The sequence below is a fragment of the Bombyx mori genome, chromosome 15 (assembly GCF_030269925.1).
Source record: "Bombyx mori chromosome 15, ASM3026992v2".
Lineage (NCBI taxonomy): Eukaryota > Metazoa > Arthropoda > Insecta > Lepidoptera > Bombycidae > Bombyx > Bombyx mori.
This window is the reverse complement of record NC_085121.1, coordinates 15,553,357-15,579,389: the sequence shown is the minus strand read 5'-3', so window position 1 is coordinate 15,579,389 and position 26,033 is coordinate 15,553,357. Positions and strand designations below refer to the sequence as shown.

General features: G+C 45.1%; 1 protein-coding gene across 1 annotated transcript; it reads right to left on the bottom strand.

Annotated features, from left to right (window-relative positions):
* Positions 1-2,862: 2,862 nt before the first annotated feature.
* LOC101745121 (PAX3- and PAX7-binding protein 1) lies at positions 2,863-25,123 on the bottom strand. Its single transcript, XM_038015949.2, has 16 exons — positions 24,745-25,123; positions 23,855-23,985; positions 22,686-22,952; positions 21,081-21,231; positions 19,743-19,847; positions 19,088-19,223; positions 18,381-18,570; positions 17,522-17,645; positions 16,651-16,851; positions 13,924-14,099; positions 9,607-9,671; positions 9,250-9,419; positions 8,348-8,531; positions 6,509-6,642; positions 4,862-5,033; positions 2,863-4,216 (listed from the first exon to the last, which is right to left on the bottom strand). The coding sequence occupies exons 1-16, from the start codon at positions 24,914-24,916 to the stop codon at positions 4,114-4,116; spliced, it is 2,481 nt and encodes an 826-aa protein (XP_037871877.1). The 5' UTR covers positions 24,917-25,123; the 3' UTR covers positions 2,863-4,113.
* Positions 25,124-26,033: the final 910 nt, after the last annotated feature.

Genomic DNA, 26,033 nt, shown 5'->3' with positions numbered 1-26,033 from the left:
CGTAATCGATATGGCCGGCGCCAACCCCTTCTTGCCTCGTGCCCCCAAACAGACCCAAAAATGCACTTCTGCGCATGTCATGTTGGTAAGCAGCGGCTTGGCTCTGCCCCTGGCATTGCTGAAGTCCATGGGCGACGGTAACCACTCACCATCAGGTGGCCCGTATGCTAGTCTGCCTACAAGGGCAATGAAAAAAAAAAGTCAAGGTCAGAGCTCACGACTCGTGCCGATTACTGTACCTGTTAATCTGATTAGTTAGTAATTTTTATCTTTTAACATTAAGCTAACGATAAATAACCAGTAATTTTCTTTTAAATAAAAATGGCTTGGCTATATTTTAATTTTCAAATGTTAATACTTATTGTGATATGGTAATATTTATGGTGTAATAACGGAGCGAATTTTAAACTAAGAAAATTAAGAAGAAAAGAAATAAAATCATTTTGTTAATGTTTTAATAAACCTGGTGTCTGCGAACTGAGTGTTCTGATAAAACCAAACAAATAGACATTCATTTGATTTGTATTGGTGTTTTTTTTTCATCGCCCGACCTTTTTAGGTGTCATTGCTTAGGAGAGTGGCTCACAGCCCACCTGGTGTTAAGTGGTTACTGGAGCCCATGGACATCTACAACGTAGATGCGCCCCCCACCTTAAATATAGCCAAAGAGATTTTATTGCAAGTTCATACATACCATAATACGAAAATGCTTTTTTCCCAACCTGTTATGTTGTTATTGTTTAATATTTTTATTACCTGCCCTGCAGTGCACAAAAAAGAGCTTAAGTAGCTTAGGATTTTTAAAGTATTTGTATATTTCATATTTTTATTTGATAAACCTAATCAGTTTACATAGCAGTGGCGCCCCATTTTTTAATTTGCCCCAGGGCCCTTGGTTACCTAGCTACGCCACTGAAGGTTTCAGCTATACGAAGACGCATTTTCGACAGCAAAAAAAAAAACGAAAAACATTTCTAGGAAATTCTACTTTATTAGTTTTTACTCCAAAGAATACAACTGGTACATAAATTGGAATAATATTTTTTTTTAATATGTACACGTTGACTTTCATGTACAACCGGTGCCCTACGCGGCGCACTAAAGTAATTACGTCGATTTCTCCCTACGATCTTCTTGCTAAGGCGCCGGAATATCTCGTAGACTCTGGGAAAGAATAATCCGAAGATACTGAAAATGAATCTATTCTGAGTCAATCTAAAAGACTAAAACATACATTAACAAACACAAGAAGGCAAAGTTAGGCAATACAGGCGCTTAGTAACAGAAATAGACGTAATTACTTCAGTGCGCCGCGCAGGTCACCGGTGACCGATATGACAGTCAAAAGGTTAACTCTCTCCGGTCCTCGCGCTTCGCAGACATCATTATAACTCCCATCTCCCATATCAGAGCAACATTACATTAATATTACGCTTTTATCATTTTATTGCGTAACGCCTGGGTTCCTCCTCTCATCGTGAAGACAAATGATGAAGACAGAACTTAATATACTGATTTATTTTTGTGAAAAAAATACTGTAATATTTTTTATAAAAAATTACAGAATTAAGTATGCAGTCACAACAATACAGTGAAAACTTCTTCATTCGCGTTTTCATTGAAAAGTTTCGCTGCGGCTAAAGATTTCTTTATTCGAGAATTAAATCGGTACATACACATTGATAAAAAGGATTCCATCCAAATATCCTTTGTAAGTAAACGCATCATGAAATGACCTAATAAAAAAGTGAAATAGACCTTATTACACATATGCTTAAGTATGTTTTTATATTGTCACCTAAAACGTATCCCCTATCCCTTAATATACCCTTAACTCTCTTAAAATAAATAATTAAGCTATGTATGTTTCTGGATAGTCTATGAAATTTCTCGTATGTCATTTTGTTCGTTTTATACCTAAAATCGCCAACTTCCAACTAAATTTGACATCAAACTTTCGAATTTGTTCCAAAATCCGCCAGCTCTTTTGAAAATTATTTCCAAAACCCGCTACATCTGTTTCGACCAATCACGACGCTCTATTCCGAAGATTTCAATATGGCGTTATAATGCAGAACTGTATTATTATTATTGTCCGTAATTTGCATTTTTTAATTAAAATAATGGAAGAACTGACTAAAAAAGTTGAAAAAGCATGTCCTAATAAAGGAAGAAAAAAAATAAGCCAACCGGATTTATGGAAAAAACAAATTGAAGGAAAAAAGTTAGTTAAAGTTACCAATAGCCCGCCAAATTTATTTTTAAATTACTTAACTATATATGTAAGTGTTTATGTTTTTTTTTTTACTCATAAAAATACATATATCAGGGTTTTAAACAAATTAGAATTACATTCACTAGTGGATTAATTACAATTCAATTAAAAAGGTCCTCGGAGATATTAGATACACTTTTTTGCTTTTACTGAAAAATGTGTTGCGTCTGGAGTTAGCTGATATCGGAATTATACTACTCATATGTAACTTACCATTCCATATTCACCGTCTCTGTATTCGCCGGAATATTGACGGAACATACATACATAGTCGTCAGTCCACCTGGTTGGAGGACGCCCCATGCTCCTTGTACCCATCCGTGGCCTCCATTCGAGGACTTTCCTCCCCCACCTGAACGGCGGGAATGCGGAAGGCGGAGGACCGCATTATGTGGAAAGCATTGGGGAAGGCCTATGTCCAGCAGTGGGCAGATAAAGGCTGATGATGATGATGATACATACATCCCGCGAATAAAGAGCATTTAGTGTATTCAAATTGTGACCAATGCCACTGCAGTACGGGAACGTAATGTCTCATATTATATAGACCAATAAAACGATAAAAGTAAACTTAATAAAACAAACTGAACATATTAAAGTGTATTATGAAAGTTGAATTAACTATGTTACAGAATTTTGTAAGTTATACAATATTTTTTTAATTGCCTTTGTATGCAGACAAGCATACGGCCTACCTGATGGTGAGTAGTTACCGTCGCCCATGGACTTCAGAAATGCAAGGGGCAGAGCCAAGCCGCTGCCTACCGTTGAGTACTCTCCACAAGCCTCGTTTGAAGAAGGATATGTCATAGCGCTCGGGAAACACCGTGGAGGGGAGCTCATATCAAAATTAATTTAATAATTAAATTAGTCATGACCGTGTCGCCCATCCATGCACACTCATTCGTGTCCAAGTTTCCTTGTCTCCAAGTTTAGTTTACAAATATTGATCGAAACTAAACATCACTTAACTTCATAAACAATGCAATATTCATGTCATTTTACATATACTTCTTATTCCACTTAATTACTAGAAACGAAACAATTTTTTAGTGTAAAATATAATTTCTAAAATGATTATAAAAATTTAATTCATTGTCTGTCTATTCTATTGACCGTTAAATGGACGACAACAATGATTATTTTACAGTGACATAATTATTACATAAAATTTTGAAACTTCTGATTTTTTTTTCTATGTTCCATTGAGACAAGCATCTTACAGGCATTGACAATGTTAATGCCAAGTTTTTAAGGTTATTCGAATCAATTTTTAATGTTGTCTATAAACCTTTTTGGGAATATATATTTTTTTTACTTCTAATTTTAATTCCAAATTTTGTTATATTCCATTAAACACAGAGATAATATTACATTTAAAGAGAAGTCAATAATTATGTCGAACTTCGATCATCGCAATGGTCGTTCACGCTACTCAAAGAATGTCTAGGTACGCATTCAGAAAATTATAAACAAAAATGCAAATCCATGTATGTAAGGAAAAAATTATTACAGTGTGGGCTGTAATGATTTTTATTATAAATATAGAGATGCGAAGTATTAGACAGTATGGATAGAGTGAGATGCAACGCCTCTAGTATACTGGAGGTCTATAGACCGGGCGGTCCACTATAACGTATCATTAAGGTAAGAGTAGAAAAAATACGTGAGCGAGTTCTTTCATTGTCAAGTCAATTTGAACTGTTTTATGGACTTAAAATCGGAAGATGCGTCTTGTGTTGCCGGCGTCACGTGCATCCGAGCGTCACGCGTGGGTGGGCGGGGCCCGCACGTCCCCCTCAGTGGAAGGACACCAGTGCGCGCCCCCCCGGCGGGGATCACATTCGAGAGTTGTGCTTCGTTTGTTTCTGCGCGTCTTCGATTTTATTTTCCGTCTCTTCCGCTTCTGATAAGATCGCTCGTACTTGTTCTAACGCTTTCCTATAAATAATTATAAAAATTTAGCTTCCATTTTAATATACTACATAATAATATTATAAACGGGCACTGAGTGTCTTTTGCTGTGCTCCACTACTACTAGGTTATATTTGTGGTGGACACGATCAGCTTTCCTAGGTCCTGGCTATTTCTGCCGCGAAGTAGTCATAAGTTCAGACTTCGACCTCATGTCTCAAAGGGGGCGGCAGAATTCACGTTGTGATGTTTGTGAGCACTAGTAATCACTGACAGTACCTCACAGTTTCTACTTTACATCTCTTGTGTTCTAACAGTTATCGGTTCTTCCGCGTGTTTGGAAAACCCACTACTTCTTCAGTTGCATATAGAGAGTGACTAATTTACGGATTTGAATCTTAACTATTTTAGCTCTAGAGATATTTGGGAGTGAATGCCATCATCACCCTCCAATGTGTGTGCTTCAACAATTTTTTGTCCGACAACTTTGAAATTAAGCCCTCCATATTGTGTCTGAAGTACGCCGCGGGGAACCGGTACCCCGATATCGCTAGCCGACGGTAAGCATACCTCATTACTTCAACTGAACGTTTACGAATTTTTGAGCAAATGAAAAAATAAATAAAATATATGTCAGTGGCTCTTAGTAAGTAAGAAATTGTTAGAACTGACATGTGAAGCGGGTTGTCTGGTTGCAGGGCGGCCATCGCGGTGGTGGCCAGACGGCGCAGGGGGCGGAGCGCGTGGGGGCGCAGCTCCCCCCGCGGCAGCGCCCCCGCGAGCACGCTGGCCGCCCAGGCCGCCTGCGGGCCCGCCGCCGCGCCCGCCGCGAAGCTCAGCCGCTCTGTCAAACAACACTTTGCTGTCTCGAAATGTAGGATAGTCGCAACACGTCATGTTATGAACCAAGTCATTAACAGTTCAGAATTTGGTGCTTTTTCGCAGCCGTCATGCACGGGTCAGAAAATTCAAACAGAAAATGTTTGGTATGTTGGAAATCTACATTAGAATTACGAGGGAGATAATGTGCAACATTTTATTGAACGCATGACAGTGACGTCATTAATGGCTGCTCACGTATGATCACGAGAAATTTTATATTAAAATCATTATATGACACAAACTTTGTCTTGACAATAAATCGGTGGAACCATTCCTAAAGTACAGTGTGCTTAGTGCAAGTTTTTTAACGTTCTCGATTGCGTCAAAGTTAACTCAATTTTGTATGCAGTTGGAACAGCGCACCTAGCGGCAAACTTAGGCAAACATTTCAACTCCATACAAACTTGAGTTAACTTTTACGCTATCGAGAACGTTAAAAATTCGCACTAAGCACACTTTTCCTTCATACTGGTACGTTTTTTTTTTCTACCTAAGCTGATAGCCTTGAGCTACGTCAGCGTAACCGAGCGAGTAGGTAAGCTCACGGGGCTCAAACCTGAAGTTGTTGCTAACACGAACCCTAGCAAGAGCCGTGCTTCGCAGAATCGACCACTGCATCAGAAACGCGACACACTGAGAAGATTCGGCGAGAAACTCATCAACGGGATGTATCTGTGGGTTAGTTTACTCGCCAAGCCGTTCGTCGCAAGCGACGGGTTCGACGAGAACGATGACCGGTCAATAACTTTTTTTAAGGGATTTTATGACCTGGTTACTAAGACCTTTAAGTCATGTCTTATTTTAATTTATATTCATATTTTTATGAAAAATGATATTATGGAGTGAAATGAAATTAAGATTCAACTCGGATGAAATTAAATGAAATGAGATGAGATGATATGACATGAAATATAATCTCAGTAAAATGGTGGTCATTTACTAAGATTTTTTCAGTGGAATTTTTGGAGGATCCCGAAGAGTTACGTTCAGCGGCTTTGTTTCATTTTCCCATATTTCTGCACTTTCACAGATATTAAACAGTTAATAAACCACCGCTTATTGCACATTTAAACCCGAAGAAACACTAAATAGATAAAATAAAACAAATCACACAACTTTACTCGGCTCGTTCCCGCCAAAAAGTACCCGGTCAATAAAGTGTGGGAATCGATTTTGACATATCGACGCTTGAAAGACAAACGTGACTAAGCGACAATAACTGCTCTATACATAAATTATGGACAATAACCATATTCGATGCGCAAAAAAAATATATTTCTAGGTCTATTAAAATCATTTCAATCCTACAGCTAGATTCGTTAAAATAGAATTTTTTCAGGTATTTCAACTTTAAATTAGTCTAGTGTAAAGTTCACGCATTGTCGCTTAGTCACGTTTGTCTTTCAAGCGTCGATATGAATCTGTCTGGAAGCGTACCGACGAGTTGCAGCACGAGCGCGTCGGCCCGCAGCAGTGCGGGCGGCGCCACCAGCGCCAGCGCGCCGCGCAGCAGCCGCACGCCCGCGCCCACGCAGCGCCGCCAGAACCCGCCGCCGCCTCCCTCGAGCACCCTGCAGACACGCGCGCTCATATCATTAACCAAAAGCTTCAATAATATCACTACGATTTCAAAGTCGATAAAACGAAAAAAAAAAACGCTAAAATATGACATGCGCATACGTACAGTCCGCGCGCGAGCTCCGAGGAACGTTAATTAATGGTGACGTAATGAGCTAGTGTTGTACTTAGTCGATATTGCGCCATCGATACTAACACATCTTAAGCCTCCGTGCGAGTGTAAATTATAAAATAGTTCTATAATGAGGGTATTTATGTACTTCAAATAAAAAATAAATACAAAACAATCGATCACGTATGAATTTAATTTAATGAACTGATACTTATTGAAAAAAATGAACGTAAAATCTAATTAATTACTGTGGCAATCATATTAATCAGTACTTGAAGAATTTGATGTACTATTGTCACTCTCCTCGCGTACTTCAATAAGAAATGATTCGACAAAATCCATCCTTTTGCCAGTAATGTTCCTCTAATGCTAAGACATGTTTATTATGCTAGTGCTCGCCATTCCTTTTTCATCAAAATAAATAGCTATTTGTGCAAACAAAAAGACTTATAAGTGTAAGTACTAATTATAGTAGAAAACACACGTAAATAACACTGCTATCGAAAAGTTAAAAACAACGAGTCAGTAAGCGCACTCCCGCGTTAAGGTCGACACTAGTACTGGGAGAGTGCGGGGTATGAGCGATTTCCTCAGCCACCGGTTCCCTGGAGCTAGCGCGCGGACTGTATATCTATATATTAATACGTGGAGCAAAAACTTTGTACCCCTTTTTATGAAAATGCGCGGACCTGGGAGTATGAAATTTCCCACACTTATAAAGAATATACAGAAAGAGTGCATAATGTTGATTTTTTTTTAAATTATGCTTAAATAATTTAAATCTTAAAAAAACGACATTACACATGTAGTATGTATTTGACACACACATGCATGCATACTATTTGTTTATTGTCAAACTTTTCTTATTGCTTATGGTCTGTGGTCAAATTGAGAATAGATTAATATCGTTTATCTTTAATATTATTTGTTTATAGTGCAGTCTTGGCGAAATCTATGACTATAGAAGTATTGTCTTTGATAATAAAACTATAATAATGTTCAAACTTATAATTTCAATTAATTTTAGTCGTATTTCGACTACCAGGGTGACCACTAGTAATATATAATTCCCCCAAACAGACTCAAAAACGGACTTCTGCGCCAAACGGATATCAAGGTCAGAGCTCAAGACTCGTGCCGATTATTATACCAACAACATCCGAAATTCATATCATCTGTGTATTAATTGTGTTTCTACAAGTTTTCTTTTTCTACCTAAGCTGAGAGCCTTGAGAGGCTATATCAGCGTAGCCTTAACTAGTAGGTGAGCTCACGGGGCTCAAACCTGATGACGTTGCTAACACGAACCCTAGCAAGAAACGTGTTTCGCCACCAGATCAAAAACGCGACCCACTGAGAAGATCCGGCGAGAAACTCAGTGGGCTGTGTCTGAGGGTTAATTTACTCGTAGAGTCCTTTGTCGCAAGCGGAGCGCATGGATTCGACGAGAACGGTGATCGGTGCTTGAGATACCTAAAAGCACCGTTAGTGGATCGGGAGGATCCGAAATGACGTGTTTGGGGCGACGTCGACTGCTTTCCATTCTGTCCGTGGGATCGGGTATGCTACAACAGTAGGGTACTGACGCAGGCGGCAGCGCAGGCAGGAACACGTCGGCGTTGAGCGCAGAGTGCAGCGCGGCGTGCAGCGCCGTGGCCAGGCGGGCCAGCGCGGGGCGGGCGCGGGGCACGGCGGCGGCGCGGTACACTAGCGCACGCAGCCGCACGCACGCGCGCACGCACATCGGGTCCCACGCCTGCTCCACCAGCTCTGCACAACGACAACACGTGCTCAATTGTAATCCATCAAACGTTAGTTTTATATTATTATTGCTTAGACGACGAGCTCACAGCCCACCTGATGTTAAGTGGTTACCAGAGCCCATAGACATCTACAGCGTAAATACCGCCACGTACCTTGAGATATGAGTTCTAAGGTCTCAGTATAGTTACAACGTCATGGTGTGTTGGGGGTTGTTTTTTGTGTAACGTATTTGTCAAGTAGCCACAGAGCTTCAACTGTTAAGAACTTATTGTAGTCCACAGACATCACGAAGTCAATGACCCTATCCACCTTTTTATTTTTTTATTTATTTGTTTAAATGGGTGGACGAGCTCACAGCCCACCCACCAGGTTACCGAAACCCATAGACATCTACAACCTAAATGCGCCACCCACCTTCAGATATGAGTTCTAAGGTCTCAGTATAGTTACAACGGCTGCCCCGCCCTTCAAACCGAAACGCATTACTGCTTCACGGCAGAAATAGGCGGGGTGGTGGTACCTACCCGCGCGGACTCACAAGAGGTCCTACCACCAGTAATTACGCAAATTATAATTTTGCGGGTTTGATTTTTATAACACGATGCTATTCTTTCACCGCGGATGTCGATCGTGAATATGCGGACATTACAACACGGATGGAAATAAAAAAACAATCACTTACTCTTCATTCCACTTTCCAACAAAAAACTTGAACTAATCTTACCTGTGAGTTTAGGTATGACCACCCTCCCGACAATAGTGGGTACAAGCATGAGGTCGATGTCGTCTCGCACGGAGCTCTCCGTGACCACAGTGTGACCGTCGTGCTCCATATCAGAATCTGAAGAATCGCTTGACGTCTTCTCGTTACGAACGCCATACATCATCAAGCATCTGATGAACAAGACAGGTATAACAACTGATTGCGGTTACAGTCGCTCTTTCAATCAAAGTATCTTACTGAACAGGAGTTCGTATAAATTATTTACTAAATTAATACATAATAATGGTGGACGGCCTTGTCAGCCAGCACCAATAGGATAGGATTGAATAACGAATTATTATTGTAATAATTGCTCACTTGTACCAATCCATTCTCTCATAGTCTTCGTTATCTTCGTCAGCCAGAGGATTCCATAATATCATCTGTAACAAAATATAATATTAATTAATAATCTGTGCTAGATTATTGCATGAAAACGCGGTCAAGGTCACAAATCAGCGCGGGGTCGGGCGCGCCCCCCGCGGTCTAGTTACCTCGTGTCGCACGTAGGGCGCCAACAGTCGCGGCAGGGAGTCCGCGACGTACGCGTCACAGTACAGCGCGGGGTCGGGCGCGCCCCCCGCGGTCTAGTTACCTCGTGTCGCACGTAGGGCGCCAACAGTTGCGGCAGGGAGTCCGCGACGTACGCGTCACAGTACAGCGCGGGGTCGGGCGCGCCCCCCGCGGTCTAGTTACCTCGTGTCGCACGTAGGGCGCCAACAGTCGCGGCAGGGAGTCCGCGACGTACGCGTCACAGTACAGCGCGGGGTCGGGCGCGCCCCCCGCGGTCTAGTTACCTCGTGTCGCACGTAGGGCGCCAACAGTCGCGGCAGGGAGTCCGCGACGTACGCGTCACAGTACAGCGCGGGGTCGGGCGCGCCCCCCGCGGTCTAGTTACCTCGTGTCGCACGTAGGGCGCCAACAGTCGCGGCAGGGAGTCCGCGACGTACGCGTCACAGTACAGCGCGGGGTCGGGCGCGCCCCCCGCGGTCTAGTTACCTCGTGTCGCACGTAGGGCGCCAACAGTTGCGGCAGGGAGTCCGCGACGTACGCGTCACAGTACAGCGCGGGGTCGGGCGCGCCCCCCGCGGTCTAGTTACCTCGTGTCGCACGTAGGGCGCCAACAGTCGCGGCAGGGAGTCCGCGACGTACGCGTCACAGTACAGCGCGGGGTCGGGCGCGCCCCCCGCGGTCTAGTTACCTCGTGTCGCACGTAGGGCGCCAACAGTCGCGGCAGGGAGTCCGCGACGTACGCGTCACAGTACAGCGCGGGGTCGGGCGCGCCCCCCGCGGTCTAGTTACCTCGTGTCGCACGTAGGGCGCCAACAGTCGCGGCAGGGAGTCCGCGACGTACGCGTCACAGTACAGCGCGGGGTCGGGCGCGCCCCCCGCGGTCTAGTTACCTCGTGTCGCACGTAGGGCGCCAACAGTCGCGGCAGGGAGTCCGCGACGTACGCGTCACAGTACAGCGCGGGGTCGGGCGCGCCCCCCGCGGTCTAGTTACCTCGTGTCGCACGTAGGGCGCCAACAGTCGCGGCAGGGAGTCCGCGACGTACGCGTCACAGTACAGCGCGGGGTCGGGAGCGCCCCCCGCGGTCTAGTTACCTCGTGTCGCACGTAGGGCGCCAACAGTCGCGGCAGGGAGTCCGCGACGTACGCGTCACAGAACAGCGCGGGGTCGGGCGCGCCCCCCGCGGTCTAGTTACCTCGTGTCGCACGTAGGGCGCCAACAGTCGCGGCAGGGAGTCCGCGACGTACGCGTCACAGTACAGCGCGGGGTCGGGCGCGCCCCCCGCGGTCTAGTTACCTCGTGTCGCACGTAGGGCGCCAACAGTCGCGGCAGGGAGTCCGCGACGTACGCGTCACAGTACAGCGCGGGGTCGGGCGCGCCCCCCGCGGTCTAGTTACCTCGTGTCGCACGTAGGGCGCCAACAGTCGCGGCAGGGAGTCCGCGACGTACGCGTCACAGTACAGCGCGGGGTCGGGCGCGCCCCCCGCGGTCTAGTTACCTCGTGTCGCACGTAGGGCGCCAACAGTCGCGGCAGGGAATCCGCGACGTACGCGTCACAGTACAGCGCGGGGTCGGGCGCGCCCCCCGCGGTCTAGTTACCTCGTGTCGCACGTAGGGCGCCAACAGTCGCGGCAGGGAGTCCGCGACGTACGCGTCACAGTACAGCGCGGGGTCGGGCGCGCCCCCCGCGGTCTAGTTACCTCGTGTCGCACGTAGGGCGCCAACAGTCGCGGCAGGGAGTCCGCGACGTACGCGTCACAGTACAGCGCGGGGTCGGGCGCGCCCCCCGCGGTCTAGTTACCTCGTGTCGCACGTAGGGCGCCAACAGTCGCGGCAGGGAGTCCGCGACGTACGCGTCACAGTACAGCGCGGGGTCGGGCGCGCCCCCCGCGGTCTAGTTACCTCGTGTCGCACGTAGGGCGCCAACAGTCGCGGCAGGGAGTCCGCGACGTACGCGTCACAGTACAGCGCGGGGTCGGGCGCGCCCCCCGCGGTCTAGTTACCTCGTGTCGCACGTAGGGCGCCAACAGTCGCGGCAGGGAGTCCGCGACGTACGCGTCACAGTACAGCGCGGGGTCGGGCGCGCCCCCCGCGGTCTAGTTACCTCGTGTCGCACGTAGGGCGCCAACAGTCGCGGCAGGGAGTCCGCGACGTACGCGTCACAGTACAGCGCGGGGTCGGGCGCGCCCCCCGCGGTCTAGTTACCTCGTGTCGCACGTAGGGCGCCAACAGTCGCGGCAGGGAGTCCGCGACGTACGCGTCACAGTACAGCGCGGGGTCGGGCGCGCCCCCCGCGGTCTAGTTACCTCGTGTCGCACGTAGGGCGCCAACAGTCGCGGCAGGGAGTCCGCGACGTACGCGTCACAGTACAGCGCGGGGTCGGGCGCGCCCCCCGCGGTCTAGTTACCTCGTGTCGCACGTAGGGCGCCAACAGTCGCGGCAGGGAGTCCGCGACGTACGCGTCACAGTACAGCGCGGGGTCGGGCGCGCCCCCCGCGGTCTAGTTACCTCGTGTCGCACGTAGGGCGCCAACAGTCGCGGCAGGGAGTCCGCGACGTACGCGTCACAGTACAGCGCGGGGTCGGGCGCGCCCCCCGCGGTCTAGTTACCTCGTGTCGCACGTAGGGCGCCAACAGTCGCGGCAGGGAGTCCGCGACGTACGCGTCACAGTACAGCGCGGGGTCGGGCGCGCCCCCCGCGGTCTAGTTACCTCGTGTCGCACGTAGGGCGCCAACAGTCGCGGCAGGGAGTCCGCGACGTACGCGTCACAGTACAGCGCGGGGTCGGGCGCGCCCCCCGCGGTCTAGTTACCTCGTGTCGCACGTAGGGCGCCAACAGTCGCGGCAGGGAGTCCGCGACGTACGCGTCACAGTACAGCGCGGGGTCGGGCGCGCCCCCCGCGGTCTAGTTACCTCGTGTCGCACGTAGGGCGCCAACAGTCGCGGCAGGGAGTCCGCGACGTACGCGTCACAGAACAGCGCGGGGTCGGGCGCGCCCCCCGCGGTCTAGTTACCTCGTGTCGCACGTAGGGCGCCAACAGTCGCGGCAGGGAGTCCGCGACGTACGCGTCACAGTACAGCGCGGGGTCGGGCGCGCCCCCCGCGGTCTAGTTACCTCGTGTCGCACGTAGGGCGCCAACAGTCGCGGCAGGGAGTCCGCGACGTACGCGTCACAGTACAGCGCGGGGTCGGGCGCGCCCCCCGCGGTCTAGTTACCTCGTGTCGCACGTAGGGCGCCAACAGTCGCGGCAGGGAGTCCGCGACGTACGCGTCACAGTACAGCGCGGGGTCGGGCGCGCCCCCCGCGGTCTAGTTACCTCGTGTCGCACGTAGGGCGCCAACAGTCGCGGCAGGGAATCCGCGACGTACGCGTCACAGTACAGCGCGGGGTCGGGCGCGCCCCCCGCGGTCTAGTTACCTCGTGTCGCACGTAGGGCGCCAACAGTCGCGGCAGGGAGTCCGCGACGTACGCGTCACAGTACAGCGCGGGGTCGGGCGCGCCCCCCGCGGTCTAGTTACCTCGTGTCGCACGTAGGGCGCCAACAGTCGCGGCAGGGAGTCCGCGACGTACGCGTCACAGTACAGCGCGGGGTCGGGCGCGCCCCCCGCGGTCTAGTTACCTCGTGTCGCACGTAGGGCGCCAACAGTCGCGGCAGGGAGTCCGCGACGTACGCGTCACAGTACAGCGCGGGGTCGGGCGCGCCCCCCGCGGTCTAGTTACCTCGTGTCGCACGTAGGGCGCCAACAGTCGCGGCAGGGAGTCCGCGACGTACGCGTCACAGTACAGCGCGGGGTCGGGCGCGCCCCCCGCGGTCTAGTTACCTCGTGTCGCACGTAGGGCGCCAACAGTCGCGGCAGGGAGTCCGCGACGTACGCGTCACAGTACAGCGCGGGGTCGGGCGCGCCCCCCGCGGTCTAGTTACCTCGTGTCGCACGTAGGGCGCCAACAGTCGCGGCAGGGAGTCCGCGACGTACGCGTCACAGTACAGCGCGGGGTCGGGCGCGCCCCCCGCGGTCTAGTTACCTCGTGTCGCACGTAGGGCGCCAACAGTCGCGGCAGGGAGTCCGCGACGTACGCGTCACAGTACAGCGCGGGGTCGGGCGCGCCCCCCGCGGTCTAGTTACCTCGTGTCGCACGTAGGGCGCCAACAGTCGCGGCAGGGAGTCCGCGACGTACGCGTCACAGTACAGCGCGGGGTCGGCGGCGCGCCACCTCGCCAGCCGCCTGCACACGCCGCGCACGCCGCGCCACGCTGACAGCGCGTCCGAGAATAGCTGTGCTGACTCAGCGCGAATTGCGGCTGTTATGTATAAACAATAAAAATAAATACAAAAACCCTTTTTGTTGCAGTAAAACATGAACTAAAGTGGGTAAAAAAACATCTTCCGAATTGTGAATTCCTATTTGCATTCGACCTTTCGAATACTTTACATCGTTCAAGGCTAAAGATGGTCATCTTGGATCGTCTGATCACTGCGTTATCCGTGCTGTTGTACCGCTCTCTCGTCCTGGTCGTCGGACGACGACCGGGTATTGAAGAGTTTGGCGGTATATGTCAGCAGGTTGGGATGGATTGCGTGAATTTTACGCATCCTACCCATGGGGACGGTTCTGCTTTTCCTCTGCTAATCCTGACGTCTGTGCGGACCTTCTTAAAGATGTGGTGCTCCAGGGGATGGAATTGTTTATTCCCTCCTCTGAGGTGCCCGTTGGGGGTCGCAGCAGACCCTGGTATAACAATGCCAGCAGGAATGCTGCAGACCTCAAGTGGTCCGCATACGTGGCATGGGATAATGCCAGGAGACGTCAGGATCCTAACACCTCAGAGGAAAGGTGGAAATATAACGCCGCTTCCAGGTCTTACAAGAAGGTTATTGCCAAGGCGAAGTCCGAGCACGTTACTAGATTTGGCGAGCGACTAAAGAGCTATCCCTCTGGGAGCGGTGCTTTTTGGTCGCTCGCCAAAGCTGCAGAAGGAAACTTTTGCTGGTCTAGTCTCCCACCACTGCGCAAGTCCGATGACAGTCTGGCCCATAGTGCGAAAGAGAAGGCTGACTTTCTGGTCAAAGTCTTCGCCTCGAACTCGACTGTGGACGACGGGGGTGCCACACTACTGAACATCCCCCGGTGTGATAGCTCCCTGCCTGAGATCTGCTTCACGTAGTGTGCAGTCAGGCGGGAGCTTCGTCTCCTGGACGTCCTTAAGTCGAGTGGGCCAGACGGCATCCCTGCAGTGGTTCTGAAAACGTGCGCCCCTGAGCTGACACCTGCGCTAACGCGATTGTATCGCCTCTCTTATTGCGCTAACAGGGTTCCGTCTTCATGGAAGACCGCCCACGTCCACCCTATCCCCAAGAAGGGTAACCGGTCGGACCCATCGAGCTACAGGCCTATCGCGATAACTTCCTTGCTTTCCAAGGTGATGGAGCGAATAATAAATATACAACTCCTGAAGTATCTGGAGGATCGCCAGCTGATCAGTGACCGACAGTACGGTTTCCGTCACGGTCGCTCAGCTGGCGTTCTTCTTGTATACCTTACTCACAGGTGGGCTGAAGCCTTGGAGAGCAAGAGCGAGGCTCTTGCTGTGAGCATTGATATCGCGAAGGCCTTCGACAGGGTCTGGCATAGGGCACTTCTATCGAAGTTACCATCTTACGGAATCCCCGAGGGTCTTTGCAAGTGGATCGTTAGCTTTTTGGATGGGCGGAGCATCACGGTCGTTGTAGACGGTGACTGTTCTGATACCATGACCATTAACGCTGGCGTTCCACAAGGTTCGGTGCTCTCTCCCACGCTTTTCATCCTGTATATCAATGACATGCTGTCTATTGATGGCATGCATTGGCATGCATTGGATGACAGCACGGGGGATGCGCGATATATCGGCCATCAGAGTCTCTCTCGGAGCGTGGTGCAAGAGAGACGATCAAAACTTGTGTCTGAAGTGGAGAACTCTCTGGGGCGAGTATCCGAATGGGGTGAATTGAACTTGAATCAATTCAACCCCTTTGTCATAACACCGCAATTCCAAGGAGTATCCCTGCACCCTTCCGAGAGTATCGGGATACTTGGGGTCGACATTTCGAGCGAAGTCCAATTTCGGATTCATTTGGAAGGCAAAGCCAAGTTGGCGTCCAAAATGCTGGGAGTCCTCAACAGAACGAAGCGGTACTTCACACCTAGACAAAGACTTTTGCTTTATAAAGCACAAATCCGGCCTCGCGTGGAGTACTGCTCCCATCTCTGGGCCGGGGCTCCCGGATATCAGCTTCTTCCATTTGACTCCATACAGAAGAGAGCCGTTCGGATTGTCGATAATCCCATTCTCACAGATCGTTTGAAACCTCTGGATCTGCGGAGGGACTTCGATTCCCTCTGTATTTTGTACCGTATGTTCCACGGGGAGTGCTCTGAGGAATTGTTTGAGATGATACCTCCATCTCGTTTTTACCATCGCACCGCCCGCCACCGGAGTAGAGTTCATCCATACTACCTGGAGCCACTGCGATCATCCGCAGTGCACTTCCAGAGATCATTTTTGCCACGTACCATCAGGCTTTGGAATGAGCTCCCCTCCACGGTGTTTCCCGAGCGCTATGACATGTCCTTCTTCAAACGAGGCTTATGGAGAGTACTTAACGGTAGGCAGCGACTTGGCTCTGCTCCTGGCATTGCTTAAGTCCATGGGCGACGGTAACCACTTACCATCAGGTGGGCCGTACGCTCAGCTGTCTACAAAGGCAATAAAAACAAAACAAAAAACAAAAAAAAAAAACAAAAAAAAATTAGCAAGTAGATAAGTATCAAATATTTTCTTCATCACGAAAAAATAATAATATTTCTCCTACCTCTCTCCTGCGTATAGTGGTGTAGCTCATGCGGAGGCAGTTCATCATCGCTAGAGTCGCCGTCCCTGTGCCTGACGTGAGCGCCTGCTGCGGCAGCAGTGGCCTCTCTCTTGAGGCGTCGAGCTCGTCTCCTACCCTCGCGTTCTGCTGCTCTGCGTATCTTCTCTTCGGAATCAACAGGTTTGACTGATCCGGGACGAGCTGCCAGCAGCAAGCATACAATTACGATCTCGTTGTCATGTGAATACATTAAATATGAGAACGCGACCCGATGATGAGTTACGTCGTAACGCAGGTTGACAGCCTGTCAATGTACGATACAGATTACGTCCAGGTAGTTAGTTGCCTTATGTAGAACCGTTGAATCTAGCAGAGTTCCTTTCAATTGGTGCGGCAGCGACACATTGTGTACGGACATGGATTTTTCCCCTATTCGCTGGAATTGGGGGAGGCTTACGTTCACTACTGGACATAAGCCTCCTCCAAGCCTCGCCACAACGACCAGTCCCGCGCTGACTGCATCCAGCGAATTCCCGCGAACATCAATAGGCCGTCAGTACATCTTGTGAGAGGCCTAACCACGCTACGTTATCCGTTACACGGTCGCCACTCAAGAACTTTCCGGCCCAGCGGCCATCTGAGATAATTTGCTAGCACTAGCCCTATCTATCACCAAGAGAGAACCTTATCTATCACCGATCGGACTGCGACTGTTTCAGAAGATCCTGCTACATACTCAGTGGGCTGTATCTATGGGTGCGTTCTGTTGTTAACTTATAGACCGCTATGGCATTGTAATGGAATCACACGCGTGGGTATTGCGACGAGCGCCCCCCGCGGTCCCCCTGCAGGCGAGTGGGGAGCTACTGACCGGCCATGGCCAGCACGTCCTGCGCCTGGTCGCGGACGTCCGCGCGTCTCCTCTCCACCAGGAAATCGCATCTTCTCTTGTGCATCGCCAGCGCTCTCGCTTCTAGTGCTTCTAGCTTCGGCATCTGTTTATATAAGCAAACAACGCCACGACCCCGTTTTAAATTATATAGTTTTTTAAATAATAAATAATAGTCTAAAAAAACTAACAAAATACGCTTTTATAGAAAATCCAACTAAAAAATAGAAAATAAATTTTAACAAGTTGGATTTTCTATAAGGCGGATTTTGTTCGTTTTTTTTAAACTTATATTTATTATTAATTTTTTAGTTGAATTTCAATGTTTACAATTTTTTTTTTAAATATTGGATTGTCATCAGTCCTTAATAAATATAACAAATTTCGAGTTAATCCGACGTTTTGAAGGGGGTCAAAATCATGTTCAAAAATTCCGTTACAAACATACATATGTTTGAAGTTAATAAAAAAGCGTATTAAAAATTCGATTGATTTCTCGAGTCATAGAGTCATACATACAGTCTCGAACAGCTGTCGGGGAACTTTTTTAATTATTACTCCAAAATATTTTTGTGTAAGTTGATATTACCCAAAGGTGAAAAACCAAAAAAAACGAAATCGCTTATTTTTTGCATCTTTCATATTATAGCCCCCATGATAATTTTGAAAAGAAAACAATAACAAAAAAATTAATGGTTCTAAAGAAGTTTCACTTCAATATATACTTTTTACTCTCAAAAGTTTCATTTTTACTCCCCAAAATTTCATTTTACCCCATTTGGGGTAATTTACCCTGGTTCCCCAACCGCTGCCCTAGAAGGTATTTAGAAGCGGTCGGCACCTTCTCGTCGAGACACTCGATGAGGTCGGTGAGGTAGCCCCGGGCGGCCTGCGCGCGCCGGTACGCCGTGTCCAGGGCGGCGCGGCGGGCGGCCCGCGTGTCCCGCGCCCGCACCGCGCCCGCCAGCCGCCCCGCGCCCGCCGCCCGCCGGCACTGCGCCTCCGCACGCTCGCCCCGCAGCTCCTCCATCCTGTAACATCGTATTGATCACAACTTGCACTTTAACTTGTAGCAGATACACGAGGATTGGAAATATATTAACAATTTTATTTTATTAATTATTTCTTCAAGTCTGAGTTTGATAGCTGTAAAAGTGTACAAATGTGAGCAAATGAAACAAAAACACGAGACATGGATTTTCAAGTTATAACGTAATTTCCATTCGAGTGTTAAAGTATCTCCACAATTTTACTGGGAAGCTATTTCATTTAACACAATTTTATTTCAATTAAATTCGTCGTATTGTCGCGACTATAGACTTAATTTCATTACACTCCATTTCATTGTAGATCATTACACCAAATGACAAATTGGCTCAAAGGACTAGAAATAAGATAATTATTTTTTAAAAAAAGTATACGACATTAAGTGCAAACCGAATGAAATAGGCAGAATAGTAGACTTTACACAATACGCCCAGGCGAGACGACATGACGCGATACTCGGCAGGCAACCTGAACAATAAGCTAATTACGAGGCCGGGTTACCGGTTGCGTAGCGCGTCGACCAGGTCCTGCGCGGAGGCCGGGGCTCGCTCCGAGTCCACCAGCAGCGGGCGGAGGGGCGTCTTCGTGCTCGCCACCGGAAGAGGCACCGCGAATGGGTTCACTTCTGTATTATCGCCTGAAAAAAATATATATATTTAATAACAACAGAATCCGATTTCTGCAAATCTACACTAAATATATCTTTGAAATCATTTGGATATGCCGTGAGTATACGCGCAGACTGAAAGTAACGTGTACAAAGGACACATCGTCTTCTCGCATTAAAACTGTATAATCTCAAAACTTACTAATTTTACAGGAGTGTTTTAAACGTTTAACATGTCATATTTTTAATATTAATCATCTTTGTAACATTATTTTTTACTAGATACATTATCTGTCTTTTAAAGTAAGATAAAATTATGTAATAATTTTGTTAGTAGTAATCAAAATATAGGTAAAATAAAAAATAAAAAAAACACTAAAACCAAACTACGCTCTTTTGACAGTATTTATAAGAAAAATACTGGTGATACCAAATGATTCCGCATTTTAACTCAATTTCGAATATTTATGGAAATTGTACACTTTTAATACGAAGAGACGACATGTGTTATATCATCGAAATAGATTCTTCAATGAAATTGTTTTGTACCTGTGATGTCGGCAATAACAGGTCTTGCTTTTTGTAGTTGTTGCTCCTCCCACTCTTCGACGTCACTATTCAATTCTTCCTCAGGAGTCGCGGCCGCTGTCCCACCTGGGTGGAGGGGGTGGGTCATGTCATTATTATACAATTTGAAGCTAAATGAAATACTAAAATTTGTTTGGAGTACAATATCTTTCTGGTATTCCATATTAATGTCAAAGTTTAGTATGAAAATGATGTTATGTTTGAAGACATAGGTATTGTTTGTGTAAAGAGACCTGTAATCTTTTCGGTAAATTCAATCCAAAAGACCGTATAGAAATGCCCTTGACTTCTTTGACATATACAACATTAAACCAGAACGCGCCTGCTTTTCGATGTGGAAACGCAATCTATTTAAAACTTTACTTAGCAACCCCGTTAGTGTGAACATCTAAAATTTATCTTTGCAGACAGAGTTTCGTTCAAGATCAGATAAAGAAAGACCTTTTTCTTTAAATTAGGTAAATCGTCAATGGAACGCAAATACCTATTCGAATGGGTATTATGCGTTCCATTGACGATTAACGGAGTACAAATCTATGAAACCAACGAAGCATGGTATTGTTACGGACTCATTCATAAAAAAATATCAGACCTTTGTAAGCCCGTTCTAAGATCACTGTCAAAAAGTATTATTCATAATACGATCTAGTTTATTTATAATATGAACAAACTTTAACACTTAGTTTTGGTCGCCTTATTATTACAGAAAAAAAGGGTGCGTGTACTTATGTACGCGCGTAAGAAGTTATGCTTTCTTTTTATTAAATTTATTTCTTTTTTTTATTTAAATTTTAATCAATTTGAAAAAAAAATCGATTAAACAACATCCTCAAACATGCATATTGGACATCCCTTTTCTTGACATCGTATAAATTCGGTAATTCTCGGTACGGTTCGGAAAGTTCACCTGCGGCTATATTCACACTCGCCGAGTGACGTCGGTCGTATTGTAATGAGCGATTTAGTGGGCAACTTCATTCTGTTAAATTTGTATCACGGTGCGCGCGCATCGTAAAATTTCACTCTCATCAATTTTTCATAACGCGCCTAAAGAAGTATAACTTAAAAAATATATGTATGTATCCTTTAAAATTGTATGGTATTAAATGGTCTAGAAGCGAGACCGTTAAAATCTCACTTTTACATTTAGGACATTTGTATGATAGTATGGATTTCTAGCTGTGTTTTTATAAAAAACTTGAAAGCTCCCCTAACTCAATGAATAGGATCATAATATTATATAGCTGCCGATATAAAAATGACAATGAATACAAATCCCATCTAATGTTTGATACTCACGTTGTGGTCTATCGCTGGGCAGTTCAAGGCCTCTGACAGCTATCCTACCTTCTTCCTCGTCATCACCGGACCCGTCATCGTCTCTGACCAGTCTGGACCCAGGGCCAGCTTCCGGCTTCAGCGGAACGTAATCACCACCTAGCTCGCGAGCCTGTAATCAACGGCATCATGTTCTAGTCTCTGTAGGTACTGGTGCAGCATATGGCAAGAGACGAAACGACAGGAATTTTTTAAATATACTCAATAGACCAATAATATATTTAAAAAAAAAAAAACTTGTATTAACACTATAATCACTATACTGGAGTTTGTATTTTAAATGATCAGAAAATTAATTAGTATTAGTATCGATAGTTGGGTGCTGATACACTCGGGAGCATATATTAGTGATTGAAGTATGTATTATTGATTGTTTTTTTTAAGCTTTAATACTAATGTTCGTCTCACCCATCACTGCACAGAAATATATGTCAAACGTTATACAGAACATATAAGAAGAATATATAATAGAACATTCATTGAATCACCTGGAAGTTTCATGAAAATTTTAATAAAGTACAATTTACTAATAGCTGAATAACAATTCTTTGGCTTTCTGCTTCTCTTTGGAGCCGATTCTGATAAGAATTTGGATCGGTCCCATCTTTTGACAATTCCACATCAGACAGACAATTGAAAATTTGAATCATAATAATGATTCAGATTAACATGAACATGCAAAAGCAAGTGCTCATCAAGAAGAAACAATATAACTAGAAGAATGCATCTCTACTGGTTTTCTTAACGAACTTCAATAACACATGAAACTTGATGACTTAATTATTTAGACAACAATTAGATTTGTATTTGACATGGACCCATGAAATTACCTGAAGAGACCAACCACTATTGACCCCAGAGATCAACATAGACGAAATTTGGAATGATTATATTGAGTCATTAAAGATAATTGGTAAAGGTAATTGGCCGAAAATGTTTTTATTAAACACTAATAAAAGACATATTTATATGATTATAATTTAATTAAGTATTAAAGAAATAACTTGTATCCTAAAATTTTGAGGTGAAAAACTTCAAATTGTTTTATTTTTATTTTTTATTATCTATGCTGGTAGCCTTGCGATGCTGTGAGCGTAATCTAACAAGTAGGTGAGCTCACGGGGCTCAACCCTGACGACGTTGCTAACACGAACCCTCGCAAGAGCAGTGCTTCGCAGAATCTACCACCGGATCAGGTACATGACCCACTGAGAACTTTCCCATATATAAAGTTGTGGTTTAAATTTAATAATGTGGAACTTGAATATCCAATTTCAATAGTGTGTGATTTCAGTCAATCAAGAAATTCAAACATTAAAACACTCCGATTTTTAACAGACCTACAAATGCATCATAGAGCACGCATAAACTATCAAACTGATGTATTTCAATTACATTCATCTATTTCAGCAGAACCATGATAGTGACTTCAGAATGTCAAAATTAATAAAAACCTTCGACACTTTTTCCTCAAATTTTATCCCATCGTCGTCAATAACACTTAACAGACATTAAAGACAACCAATATCAGGAGGGCGGCGTCCACTAGTCCCTCACCTCTCATACCTGCTGTCGCGTCTTTCTAGCGGCGTGGATGAGCGCGGCGTCGGGTATGTCGCCGGCCGCGACCGCCAGTGCAGCCCTCACCGACTCAGGGCGGTACTGAGGGAACTTGCCCCCTTCATCAGGCTCATCATCATCAGAGATATCTCCGGCTCCATCAGCAGCCAGAGCCTCTCTGCCCGATAGTATCAGTCCTTCTAGTGTTATTTTCTTCTTTTTAGGCTTCTGTTCATCCACCTCCATAGGTATTACACCATTGTCGTTGGTGTCCTAGATTTATTTTATAGCATTAGTATTTTATTAGTCCCTGATTATGGTGTTTACATATTTATTATATATCTGGTGTTTAGTAACTGAAACCTAGATAACATGAAACTTCCTGAGACATGATGTAGAATTGTTAATTAAGTAGTAAAAATGGGTGCCCAAGTATTTGGACTGGAGGTTACTTTTGTACATAACAATGTTGTCCAGCTTAGTCTCCACTGGCAGTTATAGATTCAAAATTTTACAGGTTTGCTTTTCTACATAGTTTTATTCTTACATCAAGGACATCTAGCGGAGTAACATTTAGACAGAATTAGAACAATGATGCAGTAAAATATTTGTCATATCTTACAAATCAATTACATCTGTTCAATTAATGACAATCAACCAAAGCTTAAAAAGCCTAGCAATTCATATCAAATTTTTCAGTAATAACAGTCAGAGTGTAAGAGAACATTTCTCGATTCACGAGAATATTATTTTCTAAGATGTCATCAGTGTCAAAAGTAAAAAAGCCTGCAAGTAATTGCAATATAATACAGGTTTGTCATTGTTAGAACCAAACATTGTTATGATAACAACAATTAGGAACATCACTATATCATGAAATATATTATAATGAGTATTTGCCAATAAAAGTGCAATTTCTCAAATACCTGCTTTAAGCCAATATTGAGTCTGATCAGTATGAACTAATCAAACATTAAGCCAAATATATGTGGACGCAGTGAAAGTAAAATTTCAAGATTAGAGTTTGAGTGCAAAATACCCACTGCAATAAGAAAAAAGATCTCTTGCTCTCTAAATTCCACTATTAAGCCAATTGTGAAGGTCTTTTTTAGTAGTTCAGTTTTAATACTTCCAATGGATAAATGAAAATCATCATCACCTTCACAACACCTCACCTCATGCCCATTATTGTCATATCTGTTATTATCACCATCAAACGGACGTTTTTTCTCCTTGTCTCTCCTTTTGGAAATTCTCTTACTCTGCGAGGACTTCTTCACTTTGAAGACTTCACATTCTTCTTCTTCTGTTTATGTAGACAAATTATACAGTTTAGATTTATTTTTATATTTTATGTTCATACATTTTATAAACAGTTTCCAGTCCAGAGGATGGAGCCAAAAAAGATGGAGTGACCAAGTGTCCAAGCATCTAGACACAAAACTGTGTCACACACTTCACTGTGCCAACATAAGTGGCCTACAAATTACAAAAAAAGGTCACAACAGGCGCATCGCGATGCTCAGCAATGAGCGACCGATTGAAGGAGGAGGAGGAAACAGTTTCATTTTGAAGAACAGTTTATCGTTTCAGATAATATTTTCAATCAAAAAATAATACATTTAAATTAATTTCAATCTCTCAAATTTACAACAAGAGTGTCTGTGGTACATTATTTACTATACTAATGTTATAGTATAAACACAAACTCTTTACCATGAGTGAAAATGATGTATGAGAAATTTTGTTTTCATAAATATTTATTTATAATTCAAGCAGGCAAATACTTGAAAAATTTATGCTCACTTTGTATTTATGCATGATGCTTCACTTTATTAAATGGTTTTGTTTACACATTCTTAGCCTGAAACGTCGATTGATGTTTTTCATGAAAGCAATTACCAAAATCTGTATTAATGTAATATCTAAATAAGGCTGAGTACAAATTTACTAAATTATTTCGGTGATTGTTATATTATTTTGCTTTCAATCGTTATTAAATTAACCATTCAGCCAATAACAAATTTGGTACCAATATTTTAACAACTACTTTCTATTGTTTTACCTTCATCTGCAAAACTAAGTAGGGCAGTTGTTTTAACTGATTTCTTCTCTTTAACCTCCTTCTCTTGGCTGATGACCGGCGGAGGTGGAGCTTCGGGCTCACCATCTTCCTCATCATCATCGGCACAGAACACGCGTCGCTGGATCTTCCTCGGTTTACGAAATAATGACATATTGAATTGACTAAAATGAGTTACTTTGTTTACACAAGTTAATTTCAATCAATTCAAGGATTATAAAGGCTAATTTTTACACTGCATTTGTAACAATTTTGAAAGAAGTCTTTGTTAATTTAATTTTTTTATTTCGACAATTTTGACAGTCCGACAAGCCAAATAGTTGACAATTTTAAATTTGAGAGAACACTATTTGGCCAACGAACAATCTAAATTCTTAATTATTAAAATCGATAATAATGTTGTGTTCCGTTCAGTCAAGAAATGCTTAATTCAGAATTAACAGATGTTACCTAAAAATCAATTGAATGTGATTTAAAACTAACGCGACTATCCCGGTATTGTAGCAGTAAATGGTTCTGTATTTTTACTGGAGAACCTTATATAATTAATTAGAACCACCGATAATTAAACTTCATTTTATTCTTCTACTTTATTTACTATTTCAGATTGAAAAATCTAAATATGTCTTTTTATAATCATTGAACATTTTTTAAACTCGACTCTGAAAGCGACGGCATCGCAAGAAACCGATTGATACACTGAAAAAATGAAGAAGCAGTGCGTATTTTTTGTTTTAAAAATAGGTATACGCTTTCATGATATGAACAGTAGCATAATCGCATTGTCTGATACGATACGAGTAATCTATCTTATACTTTAAAGCACGACGATTTGCTACTAAGATTTAAATTTGTTTTTTATTTCACCGTCTTATGAGCTGCATGAAAATAATATAGGACAGAACACTACTTAAATGAATAATAGGACATTTTCAGAGCACTTTGACATCGATAAACACATTGAAACATGTACTTTTAGATAAACCACGAAAAACAATTTTTTTCCATACCTATACTGATAGTCTTGAGAGTTTGAGAGGCTGTATCAACGTTACCGAACGAGTAGGTGAGCTCACGGGGCTCAAACTTGGCGAAGTTGCTAACACTGACCGTAGCAAAAGCAGTGCCTCGCAGAATCCACCACCGGATCGAAAATGCGACCCAAGATCCGGCGAGAAACTCATTGAGGTGTGTCTGTGCGTTAATATACTCGCTGAGCTCTTCGTCGCAAGCGACGGGTTCGACGAGAACGATGACTGGTGCTTTAGGTA